Raw genomic sequence first — 26,286 nt, 5'->3', positions numbered from 1 at the left:
TTGCCAGCTGACGGTCATCGTCATTTCCGGTCGATGGCTTACAACGGTCAACATTACGGTCATATGAGCTAGTCGCCCAAAGTATCATGGCGTCACGCAGACTTCTTACCAGGTTTGACATGTCGCTCCAATGTTTACCATAATTGCTTGAGGTACACGGAAGCATCGGCATAGGTTCGCAACCGTGCCTAGCGCTCTGGTACGCTTAGCAGTTTTCCTGGTTTAGGTAAAGTCGTACTAGCTTAGTTTTTATTACAGAAGTGTTCGTAACGGTAAAAAGGAAAGTAAGAAATCTGTGATTGTGATTTACAATTATCGTAAAGAGTACTCTAAAAGCTCTTAAGCTATATGCTAAACACCAAAACTGCAATGAAATATATTGAGAATTGCCTCAAACCATCTGGCATGCGGTTGCAGGGCCACGTCATGCTAGAAGAGCTATTCACATATGCATACTGCTGCCAGCGGAAGTATGATTTGAATAATAACAGGGATCGTGATATCGAATTTCATGCCTAATTGACTGCACCATTGGCTGCTGCAATATAGAACGTAGCTCATTTCCCATGTTCTCCTCCAAACACTTTCTCACCACCTTACCGTCCCTGGTACCGTACTCTTTCCTCTGCCCTCCTATTAATTATAAATGTGCATAGTGTGTTTGCGTATTCATTTCATCATCGCTTGCATTCGTGCCGTTCGTGACTGCGCGCTGAAGCGCACAAATCATCGGAAACAACGATCACCAGAGCAGAAACCATCGACGACCGTACACTGCATCGCACTACAGCTAGCACTAACCCATTTGTACACATCCGGCTACATATATACTCAACAACTTGCACACACACATACATCTGCACTACTACGATCATCAAAGGACTCTTTGGACATTTTCAAACAACGATTCCTGGACGCACGAAAATGCAGCAGCTCTACCGCGAGCTCTGCGCTGGACGAAACTCACGAAAAGGGCGCGATGCTCTTATGAGAAATGCATCAACATGAATTACCTATTAATGCTTCTATTTTTCTCTTTACTTTCTCTTCGTTTGCTCCTTGTTAAAACCGTTGTGGTCACGATCTCCGGTGGTGAAACACGGACGGTGGATGAAACAAACAAAAATACAACCTACCGGGCGTCTCCATCGATTAACACCAACCATTCTGCAGGTGTGACGACCATGTTGAATTTCTTCACCACCTCCAACGGTTTCCGCAGCACACTTCCAGTCGTGTCGAATCTCACGGCGATGAACGTGTGGGATGGAGTGTGTATGTGCTTCATTTACGCCTCGCTGCTCGAGTTCGTGTGTGTCAACTATGTCGGGCGTAAGCGGCCATTGCACAATGTTGTATATAGACCTGGAGAGAATCCAGTTACTCAGGTAATGTACCAGCAACGCTGTCAAACACCGGTCCTATGCACCTAATTACCTATAGCTTTGAGAACCTTTCGAATAATGTCACGCCAAACAAAGTCCCTCTTTAGTTGTTCCACTCCTTTCGGTTTGTTCGTTTCCTTCCGGTGTCGGTTCTGCGAACCGCAACCAGAGGATCGTGCAAACAAGCTTCGCACAGACAAAAATTATGAACACAAGAAGAGGGAAACCATAACCATAATCATGGTGAACAAATATATGGAAGCCTTTAGCATCTGTCCCCAAGAGTCTATGTATATACATCCTCGATCACGATCCTGTTTAATGCCACGTACCGTACTCTATCGCTCATATGATGGTTTCTCTCACCAGCAAAACTAATTTGTTCCTTTGCAAATTCACACCAACCTTTCGGAAACCATTGCAGTGCACCGATTTCCTTGGATTTATTTAATTTTCTTATGTCAAATGCTTTCTTCATTCTTTATTGATCCTTTGTTAGTCTCTTTCTCTCGTTCCATTGGTTTACTTTATTACCTTCTCTTAAACATCTTTTAGTATCCTTGTGTCACCTGTTTTCTTCTATAATTTTCATCAACCAATGTTATTAACAACAGCCATCTTAAGCTTTATTTCATCATCTTTTTATTTTAACTTGATGCTTACGACCTATCATTTTGAAACAATGGTGCCAGAATGTTGTCCACTTTCCTGGGAAACAAGCAATTTGTTAACGGGGTTCTATAAATCTACAGATTCGATACCACTTTTAGGAATTCTACAGAAAAAAATTGTAATCTGATAAATAATTGTAATCGACGTTATAGTAAATCTTATTTAGATAGACCGCTCTTTTTCCTTTTGTTCGTTATGCTATGTAAGCCGTTGAATAGTTTCGATTGTTTAAACTTGTTTCATTTCATCTGTCACTTTCAATGTTGGCGTGCTTCCTTCCTTTTCTTAATCTCGTGCCTGTTCAATTTGGTGCCGTTGATAAGCTGTGTTCTGTTACCCTAGTTATGGGCATTTTTTATCTCTGCTTGACCAATCGCTTGAACATTGCACGCTCCCATTATTCATGTTCCCTTGTCCTACTCTATGAAGTTCATCCCTGCGGAGTTTGTTCTAAATTTTCAACGCGGCAAACCGCCGCCGATTTTCCATTTCCAACGATACTTTTTTTCCTTTTTTAACGGTGTTCATGATAGCCGGGTAGATATTGGCATTTTTTCCACAATTCACATAGTTCTCGTTATAGAATATATTGCTTTTGGTTTCAACTAGCCGAGACGCTCAAAATTATAAGGTTTTTGGTGGAGGTGATTTTACTCAATGGTTTTGCACTTTTACTATCGTGAGATTCAGTGTTTAGCTGTATGCTCGTACTCGGTGTCTCTTTGTTCCGCTATATTATCATTAGGATTGAAATGTCAAGTGAGATTCACATGCCATCGACTGCAGGGCCTCTTCTTCTCGGCCACTAAAACTACTTGAACTCACTGTACATTATTTTACGACCTTTCCAATCAAAGCCGTGCCTCACACTCGTTGGTTTCCTCCGATTCGTTACCGAGCATCGATCGATAATTTATAATTCAGACACTAAGTTCACTGAACTCCATAGGCACCTCTCGTTTGACGTTTGGCATAATTACGCAAACCATCATTTATCTGAATAATTAATGCAAATCTGCTCAGCATTCACCGGTACCTGTGTCACCTGTCGTACTTCCCACATCAACACTTCCACACACATGTAGCGCAAATCAATGGAAATCGCTACGATACACTCGGGAGCCTTTGTCGCATTCGATATGCATTTCGCGGTGACTATCATTTTATGTCTGATGTCTATATTTAGAGATATCATAGTTTTCATCCATGACCCCTAGCATACTTCACGGATGGAAATTGATGCCGCACTATGCCTTACACTAGGAAACCATCCGTCATTTGAGGGTCACACTCATTCAACTTCTGCCGCAATCCCCGCTTGGCGATATTCAAGTCGAAAGTCGTACGTTAGGGACACCTGCACAAAGAAGTGCTGATTTATAATCCCAAACCGTGTGCGTGTCGCTAGTAACTAGCCGCAGCTACATTAAACATGCAGAATTACTCTAGGTTTACCTGCTCCCTCTTTCGTCCAGCCAAGTGACAGCGATTAATGTTGGCTGCACAATAGGTGGAAAGGGTTGGGCAGATGGAATTTTTAAGAACCACTTTCGTGCGGTATCACAGCAACTTTATGTTACGGTGCTGTGCTGGACAAGTAATTACGCGCCAAATGACCTCCCCTCGAGACTCGTTTGCGTGCCACAGGCAACTGGACAATTATTTGCAGGTTTTTGTACTACAGAAAAAGCCATGTTCGTTCTGCTTGGCATATCGCGGCTGACGCGGAACAGAACAGAAACTTGTTCGGTGTTTTCTTCTATTTCTTTCACATATTTAAAACATCTGCAGAAGTAGATCGACAAACACAGGTGTAAAGCACATTCGAATTTTCCATCCAAAGCAATTCATTTTCATGAAACATGTTTAACTTTCACTCCGTCATACACCAACGAGAGCAAATGCAATAGCATTTCCGCTACGAACGACCAGTTCCAATCGATACTGACCGTTGCGGTACCGATGGTCACCTTTGGATAGCAGCAAATAGTATCCATGGACCACATGCTGCATATGCTCATGCAGCGTTACTCTGTAGGGATTTGCAGATTTCCCATTTCCAGTATTGCATGCATTAGGTAGAAGTTTCCGATGCTTTCGGTTCCGGAACAGTTCCGGCTGCCTCACGCTGCATAATATTGATTGACAGAGTGGAAGCTTCAATGTCCACCGGTGTTATACATCAACTTCAACTGGATGGAATGCACTCTGAAAGAAGCGATGATGTACCATTCGTTCGATACGGCATAATTCGATTGAGGTCAGGTCATCCTCTATCTGTCCTCAGTTTGTATTGTTCCGTCGAATCAGTGCAGACGCGGAGTAGTCTCTTCCGGCCTGGCTAAAGCTGGACAGTAAAACATTGAAGTCATCTTCGCTAGAATGACGAAACAACAAATCAGATCCCAAGTTCGGCCCGGACTTGGAGCGAAACCACTGTGTCATACATATTACAGCAGACCGTCGATGGTACTTTGGTTCCGTCCTCTAGTCCCGCCTTCTACGAGCCATTCTTCACCATTCTTGTTGGCCCTCGGGTCTTTGACACCGCGAGCAGGAAAGAAACAACCCCTCCCGCTCCATCGCTAAATCGATATTTATTATGTTTTATTGATGTCTGAGCTTCATACCTGGTATCGTCGAGATACCGGGTAACGTCGAAAGGCAATAAACTGCTACCGATCAACTGCGACCAGCGACGAAATGGAGCATCGTTCCTCTCCTTTGTTATTTTTTGGCGAGGCTGGACTACCAGGTGCGCCTCCTTACGGATCTACACACCAAACGAACGTCTCGCACGAAGGCGACACAGTGCGCTACTAAAGCTTAACGATTTTTTCCAACGTTCCGCTGTTATTTCCATTTCACTTTATTGGAAAACTGGAAAATCCCTGGCACAACATGCTTACAATGTGTCAGCTATTGCCTAAAGCAATCGTCGTTGTCGTCGTCGTCGTCGTCGATCGGTTTGGCCGAGATGTTTCAAATGGCGAGTTGTATTTTGCGCAATTTTGTCCCCTTCCCACTTTCTCTCGCTTGATTTAAAAAAAAAAGAAATCGCATTGTTGTTATGGTGTTTCTGTTTGAGGTGCTTTTAAGTGGAAATCGATCTGCTAACAACATCGGTCGCATTCGTATAACCCCTGTTTTGTGTAGAACATCATTAGTTCTGCGGCAGAAGCGACAGAAGCAAGCAGTGCTTTAGTTGGTTTTTTTTATTGCGTTTTGCATAAACCCTGTTTTGCTCTAGGAATGCATTAGAAAATCGTCAAACGTTCGACAAAACAGCGCTCCACTACTAGCGGCTAGCACACGTAACTCGTGGAACTGCGACGTGCTTGGAACCCTTCTTGGGAATTGAAATCGTTAGCCAACATAAAATGATATGTTTTTCTTTTCTAACTGCCTAATGATAAAGTAAGTGCACTAGATGGAAATGCTCTCTTTCCTTTGCTGCATATCAACCGGGCATGTAAGCTGTTTGGAGGCTACGCTGAAAGAAGTGCTCTACAGAAGGACACTAGATTTAGAACCATATTACTGTGTTCTGGGTATCTTGGTACGTGGTTGATCTTTTCAATCGATTCTGCTTAGCAAATGGCAAACAGGAGTCTTGGTGGAGAGACTCACGCCATCCTTTTCCTTCATTTTCCTCAATTTACATTATTTCCGCTTTTGTTCACCATTTTCTAAGTGCAGGGGTTACATGATTTTTTTTTTCGATCAATCTACACCTTCCCACCCATTTTCTCAATTTGTTCACCATCTTCTCCGTTTAACCATAGCGACTCGATAGCAACCATTTTGCTTCAGGCTTTTCTAGACTACACCCTTGCCACTCATTTGTTCTATTCGCATTCCCCCGTTTACCATACTCTAGTTGCTTCTATTTCCCTTCCCGTATGTTACCAACGAACGATGGCTTTAGTACACCCGATCCCTTAATCAACACACATCGTATTTTTAAGTTTTATGTTTCGTATTTAGAATATTCCCCTCCCTCCTCACCCCACTAAATCGCTAACAATAACTATCGCATTCGCGTTAGAAATACTGTTCAAAATCGATTCAAAGTCGAAGAAGACTTTAATGCGAGCGCCATTAACACTATCCCGCAGTTACTCTGTGTGGCTTGTTGAACCATTACCGGATGCGTTTGCCTTGGAATTGGAAGCCCGACTTTTAACATACCCCGCCCTGCAAACACACACACACACACACACACACACTGGTTCCCTCGATCACACACCCAGCCCTTTAACCGTTCAACGCATTCATAGTTGTTTCGTTCGTTTTCTTTGTTGTATTTTCCACGATCATTTTAATCCCTCCTTCAAGCCCGGCATACAACGAAACGATCGCGTGTGCGTTGTATGCCTTGTCAAATGCGCTCTGTATGTATGTTTTAGTATCCAACCAATTTGTGTAATGTCATTTTCCAGCGTCTTCCAGCTGTCCTAAGCAGGATCGGAATAATTCTCGCTAGTCCCCTGGTAAGCTATCTTATTTATTCAACATCATCTAACTTTAGTCCGTTACCCTGCTCCAAAAACCTACTACCGTCCCTTTCACCAACTTGTCGTATTACCAACTTGTTCCCTGTCCATCAGCCATCTTCGCCACCTGCTGCCAACCGATCCCGATGCAAAAATCAAACGACCTCCCCATTATCAGCAGCATATTCGTTTGTGCATCTTTGGTTTGATCGTGCCTCGAGCATTCTTGTGTTAACATTTTACTCATTTTTACCCAGTCCAGCAGACCTCGAAGCTCAATTCTCATTCCCGTAAAGTGTATAGCAATGTAGCCCAATCTCAGGGCAGCAAATCGAATGTGCTGAGAAGCTGTGCTTTACGTGGGCTAGGCTTTAGCAATATGCCGAGCTTTCTCTGTTTGCCAGCCTCGCGGAAGTCATTTTATCGTCGTTTAACGTTCCGTGTTGTTCACGTTACTGACCTTACCTTACCAAAGCAGTCAAGCTGTGTCCATGTTGTCATATTGATTTAGTTTCTTTTATTTCTAATCGCGTTTGGGTTTTGCTTGAAATGTAAAGCTTTTAAAACAACTTAAGCCCTTGCTTTGACTTCGCCCGTAACGGCGTCCAAGTTAGTTAGGTTTTGCTTTTCTTCTTCAAACCGATCAATGCTATTTCATGCTCAGAATAATTATAGTATGTTATGTTCTATTATTGGCGCTGTCCCAGTTGTAGTCGAATGAACATCGTTACAGCTACATGAAAATATTCGAGTTTGGGATATCCAGTCTCTTGATACTCCAATAATGCCTTTCTCAGTGTAATGTACGTCAAAGCTCTAGTTCAACATGCCTAGCTCTCAAACTGTTCGTTTCATCTTAATCTGTCTTTTCTCACGTTGTCCTCTTTTTCTCTTCTCTTCTCTTTTCTTCCTGTGCCTTCTTTTGTGACATCATTTCAAATGCGAAATATTTTTTTCTCTTTGTTTGTCTCTCACTACCTCCCCTTGATTGGTTTCTAAATACAACTAAATCACATCCCATGCGCCACGCAATGGGTCAATTCATCTTTCGTTAATAATCACGCGGGCCAACAATCGTCATTTGATTGCCCAAATATGTGGCCTTCCCATGCTATGCTTTTCGTCGCCCGGTCGTACATTCGGTCCGTACTCGATCCGGCTCACCAGTCGTCAAGACTCTTTTCGGTAAAGTTTTCAACTGTTCTTTAATGTTCTTTCCCGTTCGTCCTTTCACTTGTTCGGTTTCGCTAGTTAGGAACGCTATGAAATCAACCCGTCATGACCTTCACGAATCATTCAGCGAATGGATGAAGGCTTAGTCAAAGGGAACACTGTAGCTCGCTTGTATGTGGGTCTTAGTCGTGTTACGTAAATCGTTACTGCGGTGCTAGTGCCCTTGGCAAACACTCTTGCTCTGCTGCATTTATCCTTCCCGGCTGCCCGACTGCTCTTGCGCTTTATCTTTAGATCGTACTGCTCCTTATCTATCCCACTCTAAAATCACATTCCTCCTGATGTGTTGCTACCCCAACTTGCTCGCTAGTATGTTCCCGGATAAACCTAAGTAGAATGCCGCTCTGTTTGTAGTAGTTTCTTTGGCACGTCGGAATGCTTCCTAGTGCAACGCTCGATGGAATACTTTCCGTAATATTTTCAATGTTTTACTGATCTGTGGCTCACTCTTTTGATACTCTTTGGTTAGTGGATTGATATTGCTTTTTTTCCTTTACCCGCTATAAAAACATTTTTCTTGAAAAACTGCGGCCAAACCTGAATCTAGGAAAGGAAATTAGTACCGGTCATGTAGGAATTCATTTTAATAAACGATGCTGTTTAGTCTGCTTACCAAACAGACTCTTGCATTTATATATAATTGTTTCACATGGTTTGATTGTTGAATGAAAAATGCTACATTCTAGATTAATCCGCGAGTACAGTAGCACGTAGAATTGACGTTGTAATATACACTACTGGCTACAATAGCGTCAATATTTTATTTCTCTGTACGATTAAACCAATTTTTCCAAATTTAAAGCTTAATGCTTCTGGAAAAGATGTGTATGAATTGACAAAAGTGCTGCTTCAACTAATCTGTTTAACTAAAAAATTAATCCGATTCATTAGTTCATATACAAACAGATAAATTAAATCCCATTCGATGTACAATTATTAACTTGAGATAATATGGTTCATGCTAATATGTTAATACCTCATAAATAAATTACAATATCCATTTCAAAAGCTACCACACGAACGTTGAACACAAGTGTGGTCCAACAAACCGCCCTACATTGTACCTAGCAATACCGCTACTAAAGGGTTGCTGGAGCATCATGTTGCTCCACTGACTTTTTGCCTACCAATGCTGCTATCTCGAATAAACCAATCTGGAATACTGTTGATTTGGCCACAATGACGAGTATCATAGCGGTACTTGCATCGTGTTCATCACATAGAAAACCGACACCTCTAAACGAAACGCAAAAATAAAACGCCCCAGCCTCAAAAACCAAACTGACCGAAAAGCGGAAAACTTGTTGCCCATCAATGTTAAAACCAGTCGAACCATTATTTGTCGAACGAGCAGGAAACGATTGAACGCGAGTTCCACACGGCGATTGCCGCGGAGAAGACGACGGCGGCAGCTACCGCAGCCACTACCACCAGCGCCACTGCCGCAACCGCCGCTACAGCAACTGCCACCAACGCCAACGCTTCCGCTGGTACCGGTGCAGTGCAGTCCGTCGTCGGTCGGTCCGCCACTCGAGCGACCGCAGCGAGCGTCGAGCGGTGCGAGGAAGGCCTGATTTCCGGTCCAACCGGAGCACCGCCTCACGGTCCCGGTCATGAACCGTCCGATCCTGGGCTCACGCACCGGCGCCCGACGGTCGAAACGAAGCTTAACGAGATTGGGCTTATGGAGACGAGCTTTGTAAGTTGCCCAAAGTGTGTTGTGTGCGGGTGTGTGCGTTTTGTCTGCTGTGTCCTGATCAGCTAGAATGCGAGCTCGGTTGAGCGAGCAAGTTTACCGGACTGCCGGACTAGCCCGTTTGCCATTTGTTACTACCAACCACTGTTGAGGTTTCTCTGCGTGTGTGTGTGTGTGTGTATGTTGGAACACTAAGCCCATTGGCGCACTACTAATCCGCTTTGCTGGTATACTTTGGATACAGATGGGACCAATAATCGAAAGCTTACTCCACGAATGAACATTGCATGAATGTTAACGCAGATCGCAGTAAGAGAGGACATAGTGTATCCAATACGATGCTCACGATTAACTATATTTAAACAAATTCAGTGAAAAATTATTTACAAATTTAAAAGTAGGTGTTCTTTTTGTTAAACAAAATGATTCCAATCAACGCTTTTTGGTCCCAGGTTTGTCATACGCAAAAGGACATTGCATGATGCGCAACGTTGAAAGGACAATTCCGACATTCCAAACAGTACATGGGCGCAAACACCAGTTGAAACTATGTACGGTCGACCATAACTATGTGTCGAATATTGGAATCAAGACAGCATAAACACTGTACAGCCATACCTGACCTGCGTTTGACCTTATCAACTTACCAACAGTGCTCCTCGCAGCCGGGAACGGTAAAAACAACAGGAGCGTTATCCATCGCATCGTCATCATATCGTATCGTTGTGCATCAGCTCACGGAATGCGCTTTCCCTTCATCTCCCACACACCAAGCGACGCTTCTTGAAAATGGGGAATTATCGGTTTTTTGGGCTGGAAAATATCCGCTGCTCAGCATAATTCGAGACATGAAGCGGTCTGCTCCATGGTACGGGAATGATCCAATAACCAACGACTACCTGACGAAACGCGCTCTCGATGCTGGTGGCAAAAGGTGGTCCTGGTCCTGGAAGGCTGCCAAACCACACCACCAACCAACTTTACCCAGGCCATTGGGGTGCCGGTGCTGACGAGAAGAGTTATGATCGGATAGAGTTGATTATGGAATTTGGTTCCATTGTTTCCAGGCATGAGGGACTGCTACGAGGCAGGCGTCGTCGGCGTTGAAGGTATTTTATCGTTTGTACCGGAACGATGCAATCGATGAACGGTGGATGCTACAATAGGAACAGGGCGGGATGGCGCGGAGGGGGGGAGGGCTGGAATTGTTATGCTAAAATTATGATACAAGTGCCAAGCATTGGCAAACTACCACCAGGAGACAGCTTTCAGCAAACAACCGTCCATCATCCTTTATTGTGTTCCGATGGTTGCCGACTTTACGGTACAGCGGCAATGCTGACCTGGCCATTTTTTTTCTGGAATGATGGAAGGGGCGTACTTGTTGGATAGGTGATGGAGCAATGGGAAATGGGTATTCCCTCTACGTAATGTTTGACCAATTATTACACCCCAAACCGACCGGTGGTGCTTGGGAGCATTTTCATCGAAAGTATCTAAAAGGACAGTCATAAATAACCGCCCCTTGGAACGTTGATTAAATTTTGTCGCAACACAGTGCTCCAACCCGCCCCAACTTGCCGCTTCCGATATAACACCTACACAGGTGTTGTCCGCGCGGTGTTTATACCTCCCGGCATGTATACCAGTCGTTGAGTTTGACCTCCTGCTGTACCATAATGCTTATCAGTGTTTTTATTTTTCCATTCTTTCTGTTGTTTGTAAACTACTGCATTGTGCTTGTGTTTATTTCATTAGTAGCTTTCAGTGTTATTTTGTTTTGATTTTTAAACTTTTTTATTTATTTCCACGGAACCACTCGTCCGATTTTTAAAACGTAACTCCTTTTGGCGACCATAAACTGATATAGTTACTAAAGGTACCTGTATTTACCTGCACCTGCATGCGAACTGCTGCATCCTTTCTGCTGCTGCACAACTCGTCATTGTTGGGACGTTTGTGCCCTCTCTGCCATGGACTGCCTCTGCCACGCTCTGCCGTGTCTGCCGTTGGATGGCTTGTTTTTTGTGTTTGCCAACATAATTACCCGAGTACTGGTCGGGAGTTAGTGCTTCGCTGTAAATCCTAACAGCGTACCAACAGTGCGCGGAAACTGGAATAAAAGTGTTCCGGTACGAGACTAATGAGACGCTCCGAGCACTGTTGCGATTGTTGATTGATAGTTAGTTAATTGCATTTCGCGTGATATTTCCCTCCGAATGATAAAAAGAGAAAGAGCGACGCAAACAGTGAGGTGAAACTAATAAACAGAACATACAAAACACATACACACACAAACGATTTCACAGCTTCTTCCTGTGCCATTCGGTGTGTCAGGTGCCAGCTGTGTCCGCCATCATACGCCCGAACCACTCAGTTCGCTAGACGTTGCAGGAGTGAGGAAAACGATATGTAACACACACACACACACTCGCACATACATGCAACTACTCACGCTCCAAATCCATCAGTTCAATTTGTGACGGTATCACTCCTCCCCCTGTAGACCTAGAGCTCTATTACATTCCGTTCTGCATCACTCCAGCACACTTCAGGTTTATTATGTACTTCGAGCATTATACAGTTGAAATGGCGCACGAGTGCAAACGCGTATACGTCATTATTAGCGGTAACAGCGACTGATGACTGATGATTTGATGCTGGCATAGTTGTGTGCCAGTACAATGCTGCCCGAAGTGTCCGAATGGTATCCGAATTAAATTAAAAGTAAATACGAGCGATGCTTCCAGCTTGCTAGAGCTCCCTCTTGAGGCATTTCACAACAGAAGCAAAAAAAAAACAATATTTTTGAATAATGATAGAACTCTTTGAACGCAATTCATCCATTCTAATCTGGCCAACAGCCCCAGATGCTAAGCTCCGTAACACTAGCAATCACTACCTTCCATGTACATGCGTCGTTCCACTCGCCTTTGCTGTCAGGTTCAATGTTTTTAGGTGAACGTGTGTATTAACTAGTGTCTTGTTTTCCCTTCTAATCTATCTACCTCACTTAACCTGTATGTTTCTCTCTGCCTATCTCTCTTTCTCCCTTTCTCTCTCTCTCTCTCTCTCTCTCTCTCTCTCTCTCTCTCTCTTTCTCTATCCCTTTGCCTATCTCTTTCAACCCCGCGCACCATGCATCATACACCACGTACTACTAAATGGTTTTGTTTCATAACGAAACGAACGATGGAAACTCAACTCAATTGGAAAAACCCACTAAACACCCCTTCCTTCCGTACCAACTTATCTGCTCCAATAATCACAATATCCCCTTCATCCACAACAAAACCTCATCTCGAAACCCCTTTCTTCTTGCTCCTCACAAACATCTATCCCCTTCTCCCAACAACACGTTGGCGTAACTGTGCAACCTCATCTGTGCAACTACTCACCTTCGCCCTCCGGTCCTTCCGGGTTTTGTTGGAATCCCCACCAACGCCAACGCAAACAGCCGGTAAGTGTGTCCTGTTATCCTCCTGCCAGTTGTATCATTACACCTTCATCTCACTCCGGACGTCCTGGTTTTCTCACGGAATTGGCACCCGTACTTGTACACCCGAAATGGGAATTACACACCAACAGACACACATACAGAGACGCTCCCACCCTCACTCACAGTTAGAGGGTGCATACGGGAATAGGAACAGCGTTTGTCCATCACAGGCCTGTAGGTCTTATCATTCGAAGCACACGATGCTGGAGCGCGATTGCCCGGAACGATTGCTGTGAACCAATGGCGCTGGCAGCCGGAGTGCTGATCCTTCGCCGGAGTGCACTCTTACAATCTCACAGCCCCGCCCTCCCATTGGATTCCCTCACTTTGTCACGATCTATACGTGCAGATCGTTGCGAAATACATGATCCAAAATAGGCCCTCGTTGACCCACACTTGTGGAGGGAAACGAATCGCATCCTAAGTTCGTTCCCTGGAACTCTTGATACCACAATGTGTCAGCATCGTCTACTGCTTATGATTTGGTTTTGTAGTAGAAATAGTTAATTAGTACGTTTAGTGCCGAACCACAAAACCATTGTTTTGCCCGTTCCCTAAATAGACTCGCACGACACCACCACCACCACCACCACTACCACCACAATCAGCAAACTTTTCCGGGAGACTAGCTCCAACTAGGATTTAGATCGAGTGAACCGTGCTCAAACCCTTGCTGTTGCCGGTGCATGCGAGTGTAAACTTGTAGATGTAGGATTGGTGTGTTGTGATGGAACCAAACCTTAGGTTTGCTAGCGTTCCCCCTTTTCAAGGTGCAATGTACCATGTTTGTTTGTGCACAGACCCCCCAAGGGCAGACTTTCTTCATTCAACAATCACACCACACTGTCGAACCACCAACATCCGCGGGTTGATTTAGCAAGTGGAAACACGAACGGTTCGTTTCGTTCCCGGTTGCTTTATTGGTTCGTTTACGTCTTCCTGTCCAACTTGACGCAGCCTATAACGCTCCTAAGCAATGAGTCGCTCAGCTCAGGACACCGTCACACTCCCTCACCTCTCGTCTGTTTCCCCAAACAATGCAAAATCCAACACAGCGTGCACTGCGTGTTCAGGTGTTCGTCTGGTGTTTTTGAGTACGTGTGCCTTTGCGTGTGTGTGTGTGTCTGGTGTGAACGTATGTGCGCCTGTCTGATGGTTTGTGTGCTTGTGTGAATTCAAATTTGGTGAAAGCTGCGGCTGTGAGTTAAGCCCCTTAAACTGCAACACTTTCCCTCGGTGTACACCACCATGATGCACCTGTCGAGCCTATACTTATCACGAATCAGTAGCGACCACCCCCATCCGGAATGGTACCTGCCCTTTTTTTCGGTTGACTAGTTTCGTTGTGTTGTGTTCCCACCTGGACTGTTGTTGCCTCTAAATCTACTACTGCCACTAACACCTCCTCAATATGAACGCGATGATTTAGTCGCAAAGTTACCAATACCCGCGGTTACCCGCGGACTCTTAACACCAACGCGTCGATCGGTTGCCCTTCACCCGCCCCACTAATGGTGCTCCCTTTGACAGGGTGTCAAGAAGCGGGAATCTGGCGGACCGAACGAGATCGTCGCGTGTACGAGCTGCGCCGGCGGCACCAGCCCCTGCACACACTCGGCAAACAATGGCTGTGCAACGGAGGTAAGAACGGGGAGGGGTAAGGTGTCGTGTGCCGTCTGTTTCCTGCCATGCTAATTTCCTGCCGTGCCTTCCTCCTTTCCAGACGTGCTTCGTGCAGGTGCGGAAAAAGGAACCGCCACACCCGATCCGGGTGGCCAAGACGATCGACGTGATCGCGCGCATCACCTTCCCGTCGGCGTACGCCGTCTTTCTGATATTCTTCTTCATCCACTACAAGGGCTTCTCCTAGAATACGATCCAAAAATCACTCATCCACAAGATCTACACCAACAACCTGCTGTAGCGGTTGCGGGAGGACCGTGCCAGGCGCGGGTGTGGTCCGGTAGTCGCGCGAAGCGGCGCTAACCTGCGCCCCGCCGTCTCTACCGATGTTGGCACCGATCTGTGGGGGGTGATTTGGCGGAGGCTGACAAGCAAACGGGCCTCCGTCGATGGAACAACAACGAGATGCACTACAAGAATTACATCCGCTATCCGCTGACGCTACCGCTGCCGCCGCCGTCGCCGCCGCCGCTGCCGCTGCTGCTGCTGCTGTCACTGCAACCGTAGACAAACCCCTCGCTTGCTGGTGGGAATTAGCCTATGTGGCCAGCGTGCAAGGGTTGCTGGAACAGGCTTACCCGGTGCAAAGTGCAACACATACATACTGCCTTGTAGTGATAGTTCTAGCGAAAGATTCAAATTCACTGCGGGGCCCACGGGCGGCCGGAATAGGTTCAATTCAATGCGGTGATCGCCTGATCATAGCTGTCCTTGATCAGTCCAACCCCAGGACTTCGATCCGGTGGCACGGGAGGGTTTTCAGTTTAGTGTGTTAGTTAATTCATTTTCATTCTGTAGATAAACTAATGTCTAATTTCACTCTAGTCAACGGATGGTCTAGCCATCAAAGAGGGCACATTTTGGTTACGCGTGATTCTGCTGTTTGAATGCGCGTGTCGGTGCATGCGGAGCAGAGAAACGAAACGGTTCCCTCATCCACACATACACACATAGAAGCACACACAGATACACACACTTTATGACACCGAAGCTCACAAGCACAAACTCTACCCCTAGTGTTAGGCGGAAACGGATGGCGTAGCGAACGCGGAGCAACAAACCCAAGCAATACCATACTACTGATAGAGCGAAAGAGAAGCACGGCGGCACGGCTACAGTAATTTGCGTAACTTAGTGCAAGCGAATACTCGAAGAAGGTACCACCCCGAAGGCAGAAAGCAGGTAGATAAGCATAAAGAAATATTTTACTAATGCAGTAAATTAATGTAAACGTTAAAGTTAGTCAAGTTAGCGAAGCTGCTAGGAGTGATACGGCGCGTGGTTCCTTCAGAAGCAAGCATGCTACGGACCTCAGCTACCGGTGGAGGTAGCGCCACACCGTAATGCTTTCGGTGGGCTATCTCTACGATTGGATGGTCCGCTAGAGCCGTCAGCAGATCGTACGCTGTGACCGAGAAGTGTATCAATTCACTCACGATTCACGAACCGAGAACCGTTCGCTTGGTTTTCTGGCGAGAAGTCGACCATTAATGATCTTCAATTGCATTTCTGTTGCTCTCGCACAAAACTACTCAGTCGTCGCTTCGGGAACGTGAATTAACGCATGGAACGCTTGTTCCTCCGCAACACCTTTCGCTTGGCTTAGTGGCTACAATTTGCCTTCAACGTTTAGTGACATTTGGACCAACTTACTGGAACTGGTATTGTTCCCATGACCCAACGCGAACGGATAACCTGATAACTATATGACATTTTATTATTGCTAGCAAAACGATGATCAGTTCGGTCAGTTCCGGTGTCCCTCATCCACTCGATGGGCGAACTTTAGCTTTAGCTGCTTTTCCCCAATTCTTTCCTCTTCTAATCGATCGGAACAAACAAAAAGAAAAGGGGTAGCTAAAGGCTAATCTAGTCTACGGCTCATCTTCTCGTTTATTAAGGGAGCCATCCTTTTGAAAATATTATCTACGAGTCCAGGGCAGCGAGAACCGAATGTGAGAAAGTGTGGAAATGCACCACAGTGTGCAGCAAATGAGAGGGAAGCAACGGAAGCAACAAATTCATCAACAAAAATCTAAAACTAAAGACGCTGAAACCAAGTGCTTATTTTGCATCATTTGACATATCAAACGTAGTGAAAATACGAAACTATGATAGTAAGGTAGCGGAGAATGGTGAAATTGGAAGCTACATCGAGAAAGAGAGAAAGAGAGAGAGAGAGAGAGAGTGCACCGAAGGCGCAAATGAAGTAGTAAAACTGCGGGCATGAGAATATGGACCAAGTCCATCGGGAATCGGGATGGATGGGACCGACATTAAACATATATTCTCCACACAAAAATGAACGCTACCCGTTCGTACACTCCGATGCACGTAAGCCTTCACATCGAGTAGTAGCAGACGAAAACGGAGCAACTGCTTTCGATGATTGTAGCAAACTCAAACTATTTTGAATTCGTAAGGCTACTCGCGTAAGGTGCAACGAGATCAGAGATTTCGGAGTTCGACCGAATGCCAGACACGGCACGGAAAGCATCCTACCCATTTCGGCTTAGCTGAATGGCTCCATTTGAATCATAGGCACTCAGGTGGTTCCGTACCTTCGGTATCAACTGAGATGTGTGACCGACTCAGTTCCTTCCTCTAGCCCTAGCTATCTTAAGCATGCAACTGAATCTCGATATTCTAAACTTACACTTGAAATCCTTAAAGCAAAACGGTTGCCATTGGCGATCCGGGGGTTGGTGCGCACACGGCGTACTCGGTGAAACGTGCCGAGGTACGCTGGGTTTGGGTTGGGCTTTTTCGCGAATCTACGTTTTACTAACTCTCTGTCCCTGAAGATTTTGATACCTAGTTTAGCTGAAAGGCATGGGAAAAGTAGAAGGAAGAGAAGCATAGAAAAGGGGTTTGAGCAGGGAGCGAATTTAGGGCTTCTTCATTGCGTACGGTATGCCTTAGCGATCGTTTTTTGGGTATGAGAGCTGCTATCGAAGACCAACTAAAGCAAGGAAGGAAGCAACACGATAAAGAACACCCGAATGCTCGTGCATCAATACAAACTTTCCAAACCGAAAAGACATTAATAATTAGTTCCACGGGCGCGTGTGCGTGAGTATATGTATGGATGGGTCTTAAGACCGTCAAAGAAGCTTACATACATCCAGAAAGCACTTCAACCACACACGGCATCGCTGGCTGTATCTATGTATAAAACATGTAAGATGGCATGTAATGGCGATAGGCTATTTCGTAATTTACTATTTTGTAACATTGATCGTAAGAAAACTATCGAGTTACACGCAGTCTCAGGTGTGGTGGCACACAACCACTCACCTTACTCGCACTCACAATCACACCAACGCCACATATGATTTTAAATACTGCCTGATTGCATCATACTAAAATAAATGGGTTGAATTACTGTAAATGGAATCATTTCGCTAGTCGAGCGATGCTAGCATTATTTCGTCATTCACCGTTAGTACCCGTCTATACACACTTCATCTCCTTCCTAAGTGTTTATGGATCTGCTTGTTTGTTAAACTCTTCAAGACACCTAACCATCCATCCCTCAAGGAATCACAATCATCCACGGAGCGCATCATCGTACTTACATTAATGTTGAATATATACTACAAAATAAACGAACAGCTCAGCTAAGATTGTGATTTACCAAAGACGATAAAATGGAACATGTAGAAATGGAAAAGTGGGAGCAAAGGATACAAAAACTGACCGTGGAGCCGATGTATATTAAAACGAAAGCTACAGAATTCTGATTCAAATCCAGACAAAAAAATAACACAAAAGCCCACAATATGTTTCTACGCCTAACGATCATGCACGTCCGAGGGATAGTTTATGAATTGCTAATGGAAGCAAAGCAAAAACGAATCAAATTTAAATGAGGGCAAATTATATTGGATCACATGTTTTGTTTTCATACACATCCAGCTCGTAATATGCAAACGTCGCAATTCACTCGCAATTAGTAACAGTTGGATCAGTTTAGTAGACTGAAATGTAAAATCCGATATTCGATAAACAGTTCAATGGGGAAAAGAAGAGAAGGACACAATAGAACAAAGCAATTGAGAATGGATGAAAAAAACATAGTATAGCCAACTCTTGTCAATCACACAGAATGGTGAATGCTATGCATTGTTGAAAAATCAAAACATTACTCCGAAAATAAATGCTTTGAAATTAGACACAAGAGAACTACTCTAAAGAAACAGGTTTGCGTAATAGCAACTTATCGAAAGATGCATAAGCAAACCGTGCTCCTTAACGCATTAGTAGAGGTTAGTCGGCAAGTGCACATAGTAATAGAAAGAGTGCAACCCGAGGGCAGAACATAACGCAAGTCAACCTTTTTGTACTTTAAAGCTAATGATGCGTATGCGATCGTAGATTACAGAATGTAGCTACAACTGAGCGCGAGGCGAAATGTAATCCATAATGATGCACCGAAGTCCTTACACATAAACACACACACACACACAACCAAACCAATCACTCCAAATTCAATTCACTTTGCAGTGCACAACCACAACGCAGCTGCGAAATAGAAATATCCCTATTTTTCACGACATTTTTCACTACACTGAACGAGTACGGCGATCGAGCAGTATAGGATTTGTAAAAGTAAAAAAGAAACACTATTAAATTATTAAACTAATGGTTAAATTCAAAGAAAGCGAAAAACAAACAAACAAACAAACAAACAAACAAAAAAATCAACATGTACTAACTATTGATAACGTTCGAACAATATGGGTAATAAGTAAGTGCGTAGATGCACGCAGCTCCTCCAAGCTGCTAGGCAAACGCGGCCATGGTCTCTAGAAAGAAGATGAATGAGTCCAGACCAGTACTAGCTTCAGACGAAGGTTCTGTCAGCCAGCAAACGCACGGATGGGTGAACTGAAGGTGTTACACAACCAAACAAATGAAAATGCAAAACTCGAAGAAGCAGGATAAGCAAACGAAAACTGGCGGGGGAAAATAGTAAGTTAGTAGCTAATGGGTGTAGTGCGGCAAGTGCTTAAACTAAAAGCGCGTGACACGTAAGCAAATAAGGCAAAAGCAAAACAAGCATACAGAAACCAACAAACTCAAACAAAGTTACAAAGCAACTTATCGAAACACATTTTACACAAGTGCGCATAGAAAAGCATACAAGCAAAAAAAGACTTTGAAGCCGTTGAACAAAGTAAACAACCAAGCAAATAAAGTAAATGACGCAAAACACTTAGAAACACAGTTTGAAATTGAAACACTTTGATTCACCAAAGCCCCCTAGAACTATGTAGCTGCTATCGACATTCAAGGTTCACGCACACACCAAGGCGTAATCGGAATCAAGCACTCAGAACCTGTTTGTAAAGTGCATGATGTAGGCCATTAACTATAAAACTAGCCGGTCAGGTGCTCGAAAATGATGGGAAAACAAATCATCACTGCATACAGATCCCCGTTACTCGTAACTCCTGGCTAAAATTTGTAGACGGCTCCACATCAACACACAGAAATAGATAGTCACTAGTGCTGGCGCCTTAAAACACGTGAAGGAAGGCAGCGCATCGCAAACCACACAGTTCGTCGAAAATTGCCAGCCCGTGAGCCACACTCGCAGCAAAACAAATGGGCGCCGAAAATTGCCACAAAGTAGGCACCATGCTATCGTGCTCTGTTTTTTATACATATGACTATATATAAATATATATAGATATATAGATATACTTATATTATAGCGTATTGTGGCGTGCAAAAACTGGCTGCTAAGCCGGTGGCGGATCGGAGGTCGAAAGTAATCTGCACAATGAAACCGTACAGAAGAACAGAACCGGCACGCCCTTAACCTTAGCAAACACTGAAAAACAGAAACACAAGAACTTACACACAAATCTATACAGATCAAGGGAACTCTGGTTGCGGAGGGTAAATCAACAAGAAGAGGAGTAGGATCTTTTTCAACGTCATTTTTAATGCTTTTGATCCAATTTCATTTATCCTTACACTATCATAGGATTCAGATTAGGACTGTCGAACATAGTTTGGTAAATCGTTTTATTAAAAAGTTTCTCGCGGCACAAGCGCATCGCAAAACCGGCACGTGGCTATGGTTCGAAAACCACTACGCTTACGGAATTCCGATTGGCCTGTGCACTGATGAGGGTTCCTCACTATACCAAAAACCACGCAGCCAAAGGAAGCGGGCCCAAACAGACAAAATCAACTCGATCCTTCGAATCGCCAACCCACAATACACACGCGCCAAAATACTTAAACCGAAGGGTACACCTATTCCCACTGGCCTCTAATGTTGGCACACAACGTCCACTTCAAGGTGCACACGACGCCTCACCTGCATGTTGATTATTTCATAAGTTCCAGTCTCCTGTCCCGTACCACTATTTTTACTCAATTTACTAAACACGATGGCATAACGGGAAACGCGATGAAACAGGTAAACATCCGGTGGGAATATGTGTTGGATAGACGAACACGAAAAGAGCACCAACAGTAGTGGCACCAAACCAGGTAGCGCAAACGTGTAAAAAGATGGACAAATGAACAGGCATAACACACAACTACAATTGGTTAGTGGTGCAACTAACGAAAGCAAATGCCAGCAGGCACCGATGTGCTAGTGAAGAATGGAGATAAACATTAAGCTCTAGTCTGGGGATCAGCCCTAACTGAACAGCCCGCTCAGCCGGCCAGGAAGGAAATATATATATATAAATAAATTATATATATACAAATATATATATACTTATACATACAAGTATGTAAAAGAAGCAAAGTGGCAAGAATTGCAAAACTGAGGTCAAACCAACAGGAGTTAAACAAAAAACCGAAATGTTGTACGTCACGTTATGTTTTTGATTTTATGAATCCTAAATAAACGATTTTTTGATTGAAATAATAACTACACGCTGGTAGCTGCGGTTTGCACATTATTTATACATTCATTCATAGGGACGAAGGTTGTTTCGTTTAACAAATGTTCTTCCTAGACAACAACTTTCCACAGGTAATTTTGCTTTTCTAGGTAAAAACTATAATAACAACACAATTATAAATTTACAGGTATGAGGAAGGACATTCGATCGCAGACTTCCAGACGACGATCCATGCCCTTCATTACTGCTTCTACCCAAATATTTATCCAATCACTCAATTTCCAAGAATTTCCCATCCGTTCCTCCCTAGCAAATAGGTAGGGGAGGATGTTTAATGCTGAAGCAACTACAAATGTTGTATAAACCAGTGTTTGCAAATCATTTTTGAAGACTCACATTTCAATCATATTTCTCTCATTAATAAACAAAAAATCGTGCAGCTTTCAACAAAGATGCAATTGTTTATTTAAAAAAAACAAAACGAATAACAAACAATTATGCTGAGCGGTCCATCCGCTGGTATCTACTAAAGTCTTTTAGTTCTAACTACTATTTCGTACCGATTCTTCAATTTTCAAATTCCAGCCCAGGAGTATTGCACTCTACTGTAAAAAAATACTATTGCTACTAAGTTTACAAATTCTCCAAAAGAATATCAATCTAATATTAATAATAATGCGATTAAATACAACATGTCTCGCGATTGCAACATGCTCTGAACCGCTCTAAAGACTTGAATCAATGTTGATTAGTTACCTATTTATGTATTAAAATGTATTGTCTATTTTTAACCAATGAGAGGAGTACTTAAGCACACTAATAATAGCTCATAATTATGCTACCCCCGCTGACACGGTCGTTACCGTTGGCAACACTTTGGCACTCCGCTGGCGCCCGGCCCGGAACTGATCCTCGATTTCTGCCAGCGTACGGTTTTTGGTCTCGGGCAGCAGAACGTACAGCAGTAACGTACCGAGCAACGAGATAACGCCATACACTAGGAACGTACCATTAGTACCGACGGCCGCAAACAGAGTCGGACCGGTTTTGATAACCGCGAAGAAACAGACAAAGTTAAACGAAGACGTAAGCCCCGAACCGAGCCCGCGTGTCACCACCGGAAAGATCTCACCGGTCATGCACCACGGCAACGGGAACAGCCCGATGCCCACGAATACGATGTAGCTGATGAGAAAGATCAGTGACAGCGACGAGTAGTTCCGGTACAGTGGGATGCTGGTTTGGAAGTACAGGAAGATCGACAGCCCAATCAGGCTTACGGTGGTACCGATGCCACTTGCCATCGCCAGCGGTCGTCGACCGACCGAACGCAGCAATACGCAGGCCAGCAGGGAAGTGAAGACCCGTACCAGATCGACGATCAGCATCGCCAGATACTCGTTCAGTCCGTCACTTCCGATCGTCGTCCGCATCAGCGAGATCGAATAGAACGCAACGATGTTGACGCCCGAAAATTGCATCGTCGCAAAGAACACGAACAGTGTTGCCAGTGGCATCAGGAACTCTCGCCTCCGATACGGACTCGTCGCATGCTCCTCCTCCTCCTCCTGCCCCCGTCCACCGCCCTCAGAGGGCTTCTCCTGGCTCCTGCCAATCGTACTCCGGGCCACCATGGCTTCGAACTCACTGCGACTTTCCGGTCCGTAGCCACGCAACCACCGGAACGCGGTCTCCGCTCGTTGCAGCTCTCCACGTCCCAACAACCACGAAGGACTCTCCGGTGAGACGAGCATCAGCAAGTAGGCCAGTATCATAAACAACGAACAGAGCAGTGCGGCCGTTTGCCATCGAAAGAACGTTCCGAACAGATGCGCCAGCAGAATACCACCGGAAACGGCGAACGTAACGCTGGCCAGCAAGATACCCCGATACCGTGGATCACTCGTTTCGGCGATATACACGGAGGCGGGGGGTCCCACCAGCCCACAACTAAACCCGGTAATGAATCGTCCGATCAGGATCTGCGGATAGCTCTGGGCCATCGACAGGGCGCACCAACCGATGGCGAAGGATACGTTCAGCAACAGATGCGCCGATTTGCGCCCAAACCGTTCCATCAACAGGCCACCGATGATGCATCCGGCGGCCATCGGTAAAGGAGCCATCGAGGCTATCCAGGACGATTGCTCTTCGGTGATAGTGAACCGGCTATCCGGTTGCTGCAGTTGCGGTAACAGTATGGCCGAGAAGCCATTCGTCATGCCAGCCGCTGCGCTGCTCACAATCGGACCGGAGGCGGCCAGCATCTGTGTACATAACAATTGAGAATAATCTGAATGATCTTTTATCGAGTACTATGTGCTATTGCATTAAATTAAATTCAAATATTTTTAAAGTTATTTTTAATTTAGTAATAATTTTTAGTAGTAATTTTTTTACAGCGATTTTTAAAGCAACTACATAGACAGTTTGGACAGTCTGGCATTTTGTCATAAAATTGACAAATTCCAGAGTTAGGCCATCAATGATGATCAATGATTGTTCCTCGTTAACTGCACCCAAGTATGTGGCAAGTCCTGACTTTTTGCGATGTTATGCAGAAATACCATTCCGGTTAGAGTTCCACTATTGCACTCCAGATAATCTTGACGCCAAACGATTTGTTGTTGTCAATAGCCAACCACTTTTGCTAGTTCTAACCGGTCATAGCTACCTATTGTTCAAGTTCAGCTGCCAATAAATGTAGAGCAATGATTTCTTTCCGATGGCATTGGCGCAACTCGATTGCCAATTGGTGAGAATTAACATACTTCATCAATTTCAGTTTCACTCATGCATGTAAGGGATTATTTTGCCTGATACTGGATTATCACACACGACATCGTTTTGGTTTGCCTCGCTAGCGCAACCCTTATCTGTTTAGACTGTAATCATCGAGCGAGGAAAAGACCAGAAACATAATACTTCCCATTCTCCTTCGTCTTCAGTCACAAGGAAAGAGAATAACAACCAGCAAAGAACCGGAGAAGAAATTTGCAAATAATGTGCTCACTAGCCAACGATACTGTCACTCCCGCGCTAATCCCCTGGCCAGGCGGCGCGATTGTAAATCATTTCCACTTTATCATTCACTCACCTGCCGTGCCAGTGGCGAGAACCGTTTCGCGACATTGCTCTCGATGAACGCTTGATCGGCTGTGGGTTTTTTGATAATCATGCTTCCTTCGCGATGTCGTCCGCCGATTTATTGCTGCAAAACGGAAGAATTGAGGAGGGATGAGAAATACCCACGATTGACCAGTTGGTTGCATCACTCTCGAAAAAGGGCTGAACGGAAAGAAAGCGCACGATAAGATACGACACGATGGATTAGTCGTGTTTGTCTTCTGAAACTGCCGCGTTGACCTACATTTGATAACGGATGGGTGCACGGACGAACGGCGTGAGCAGTGGCGCCTTCAACACTGCCCACGGTCATTGACCGCGATGCTTAGCCACCGCGGATGCTTGTTAGTGTGTCACAGCGATAGCGACTTGCATCACGAGCAAACGGCAACCGATAATCACAACACTGCAGCGAAATCGGCATCGACGAAATTGTAACAAATTCATGGTCATGGTCACGAAGTGTTTTCGATAATGACGTAAGTCGGTTGAATTTCAAAGTTAAAAAGTCAACTTACTGTCTGCGAACGATAGCACACCGTTTGACGCTAAACAGTGATGAGCAATTAAAAACACAAATTAGCATTACGTCTTGGCAAGACGGAAACGGTAAGCAGCGTCGCATAAACGCTAGACTCATTTGCCTAATATTTACTAAATGGACATCCGTCATCCACTTTGCATGACCATCACCATATTGGAAGTCAAATCAAATTCATCTCTCGAGCGTGCGGCCCTGCACCACAATCGAATCGATTGTGTTGAAAGTACTTGAAAGTGTACTCACACTTTGGTCTCGCACATTACAACATCGCACATCGCATAAGAGCATCACCGCAAATTATCACTTCAAGAGCATCATCAGTTGATCATCGGTTGATCAGCTATCGAGCCCGTGACCTGTCCCTGGAAATAGCATGCTGCTGTAACACTGAAAGCATCTTCTGGCCCGTTGTGGCCCGTTTCCATTCGCTTTCATCTGTTTTAGGTTGACCAAAATTTAAATATCCGGTTCGTCGCCCAACGTAACGTCGAAATCGTTGACCAACGTGGAACTGGGTCAGCGCCGTCCGAAATCTTCCCGTGACCCCATCGTTTGCATTCCCTTTCTTTCCCATCCCAACCGACAGCGTCACTAGTGGCCAACAGGATGCCTGTAATGCTCGCGAGACTGAACTCTTCGTCGCAGTTGCGTCTCTAGAGCATTTGCACCATGAGCGATCATCCTCGGTTTTACACTCCACGGCCAGCAAACGTCAAGGTGATGCCTCAGCATTTCTTGGCCACAACAGCTCGGCGTACAATCCGGCCACGGTTGCGCGTGGTTTACTTCTTGGCACTCTTTATGCTCACAATGCTGTCACAGCTGCTGTTGCGTGTTAAGTAACATGCGCAGCGCCTCAGCGGGCACTACCGGACGCTACGCACTCCGTTCGATGCAGCACCGCACGATTCATCCGCGATCACAATCACCAATACACACCTTTTCAGTATCAATATTTGGTTTGGTTCGCGGGCACTCCTATCGCATAATAGCCAACACGTAGGCCACCGCGACTCCTCGGCGGGCGGATGCTCTTACGGTGTCGCTCAACGAACAACCGACCGCGGCTCGCGGTCG

At 44.9% G+C, this 26,286-nt stretch overlaps 2 protein-coding genes across 12 annotated transcripts in view; one reads left to right on the top strand and one right to left on the bottom strand.

Annotated features, from left to right (window-relative positions):
• LOC125955160 (glutamate-gated chloride channel) overlaps window positions 1-21,557 on the top strand; it is an 89,132-nt gene extending 67,575 nt beyond the window's left edge. For 7 of the 11 annotated variants that reach the window (XM_049686133.1, XM_049686132.1, XM_049686134.1 and 4 more), the window contains 6 exons: window positions 1,174-1,388; window positions 6,500-6,550; window positions 7,721-7,738; window positions 9,141-9,485; window positions 14,512-14,622; window positions 14,705-21,557. In XM_049686133.1, coding sequence (XP_049542090.1) covers window positions 1,174-1,388; window positions 6,500-6,550; window positions 7,721-7,738; window positions 9,141-9,485; window positions 14,512-14,622; window positions 14,705-14,851 — 887 coding nt within the window. In that variant the 3' untranslated portion in view covers window positions 14,852-21,557. The remainder of the gene's footprint in view (window positions 1-1,173; window positions 1,389-6,499; window positions 6,551-7,720; window positions 7,739-9,140; window positions 9,486-14,511; window positions 14,623-14,704) is intronic. The other 4 variants (XM_049686141.1, XM_049686140.1, XM_049686136.1 and 1 more) reach the window with 3 other exon arrangements.
• A 419-nt stretch (window positions 21,558-21,976) lies between these two features.
• LOC125955163 (facilitated trehalose transporter Tret1-like) lies at window positions 21,977-26,286 on the bottom strand. Its single transcript, XM_049686145.1, has 3 exons — window positions 26,149-26,286; window positions 24,637-24,750; window positions 21,977-23,806 (listed from the first exon to the last, which is right to left on the bottom strand). Exons 2-3 carry the CDS (start codon window positions 24,715-24,717, stop codon window positions 22,373-22,375), a joined length of 1,515 nt encoding a protein of 504 aa, XP_049542102.1. The 5' UTR covers window positions 24,718-24,750; window positions 26,149-26,286; the 3' UTR covers window positions 21,977-22,372.

Source organism: Anopheles darlingi, chromosome 3, assembly GCF_943734745.1.
Source record: "Anopheles darlingi chromosome 3, idAnoDarlMG_H_01, whole genome shotgun sequence".
Taxonomy (NCBI): domain Eukaryota; kingdom Metazoa; phylum Arthropoda; class Insecta; order Diptera; family Culicidae; genus Anopheles; species Anopheles darlingi.
This window is presented reverse-complemented; position numbering and strand designations above follow the sequence as displayed.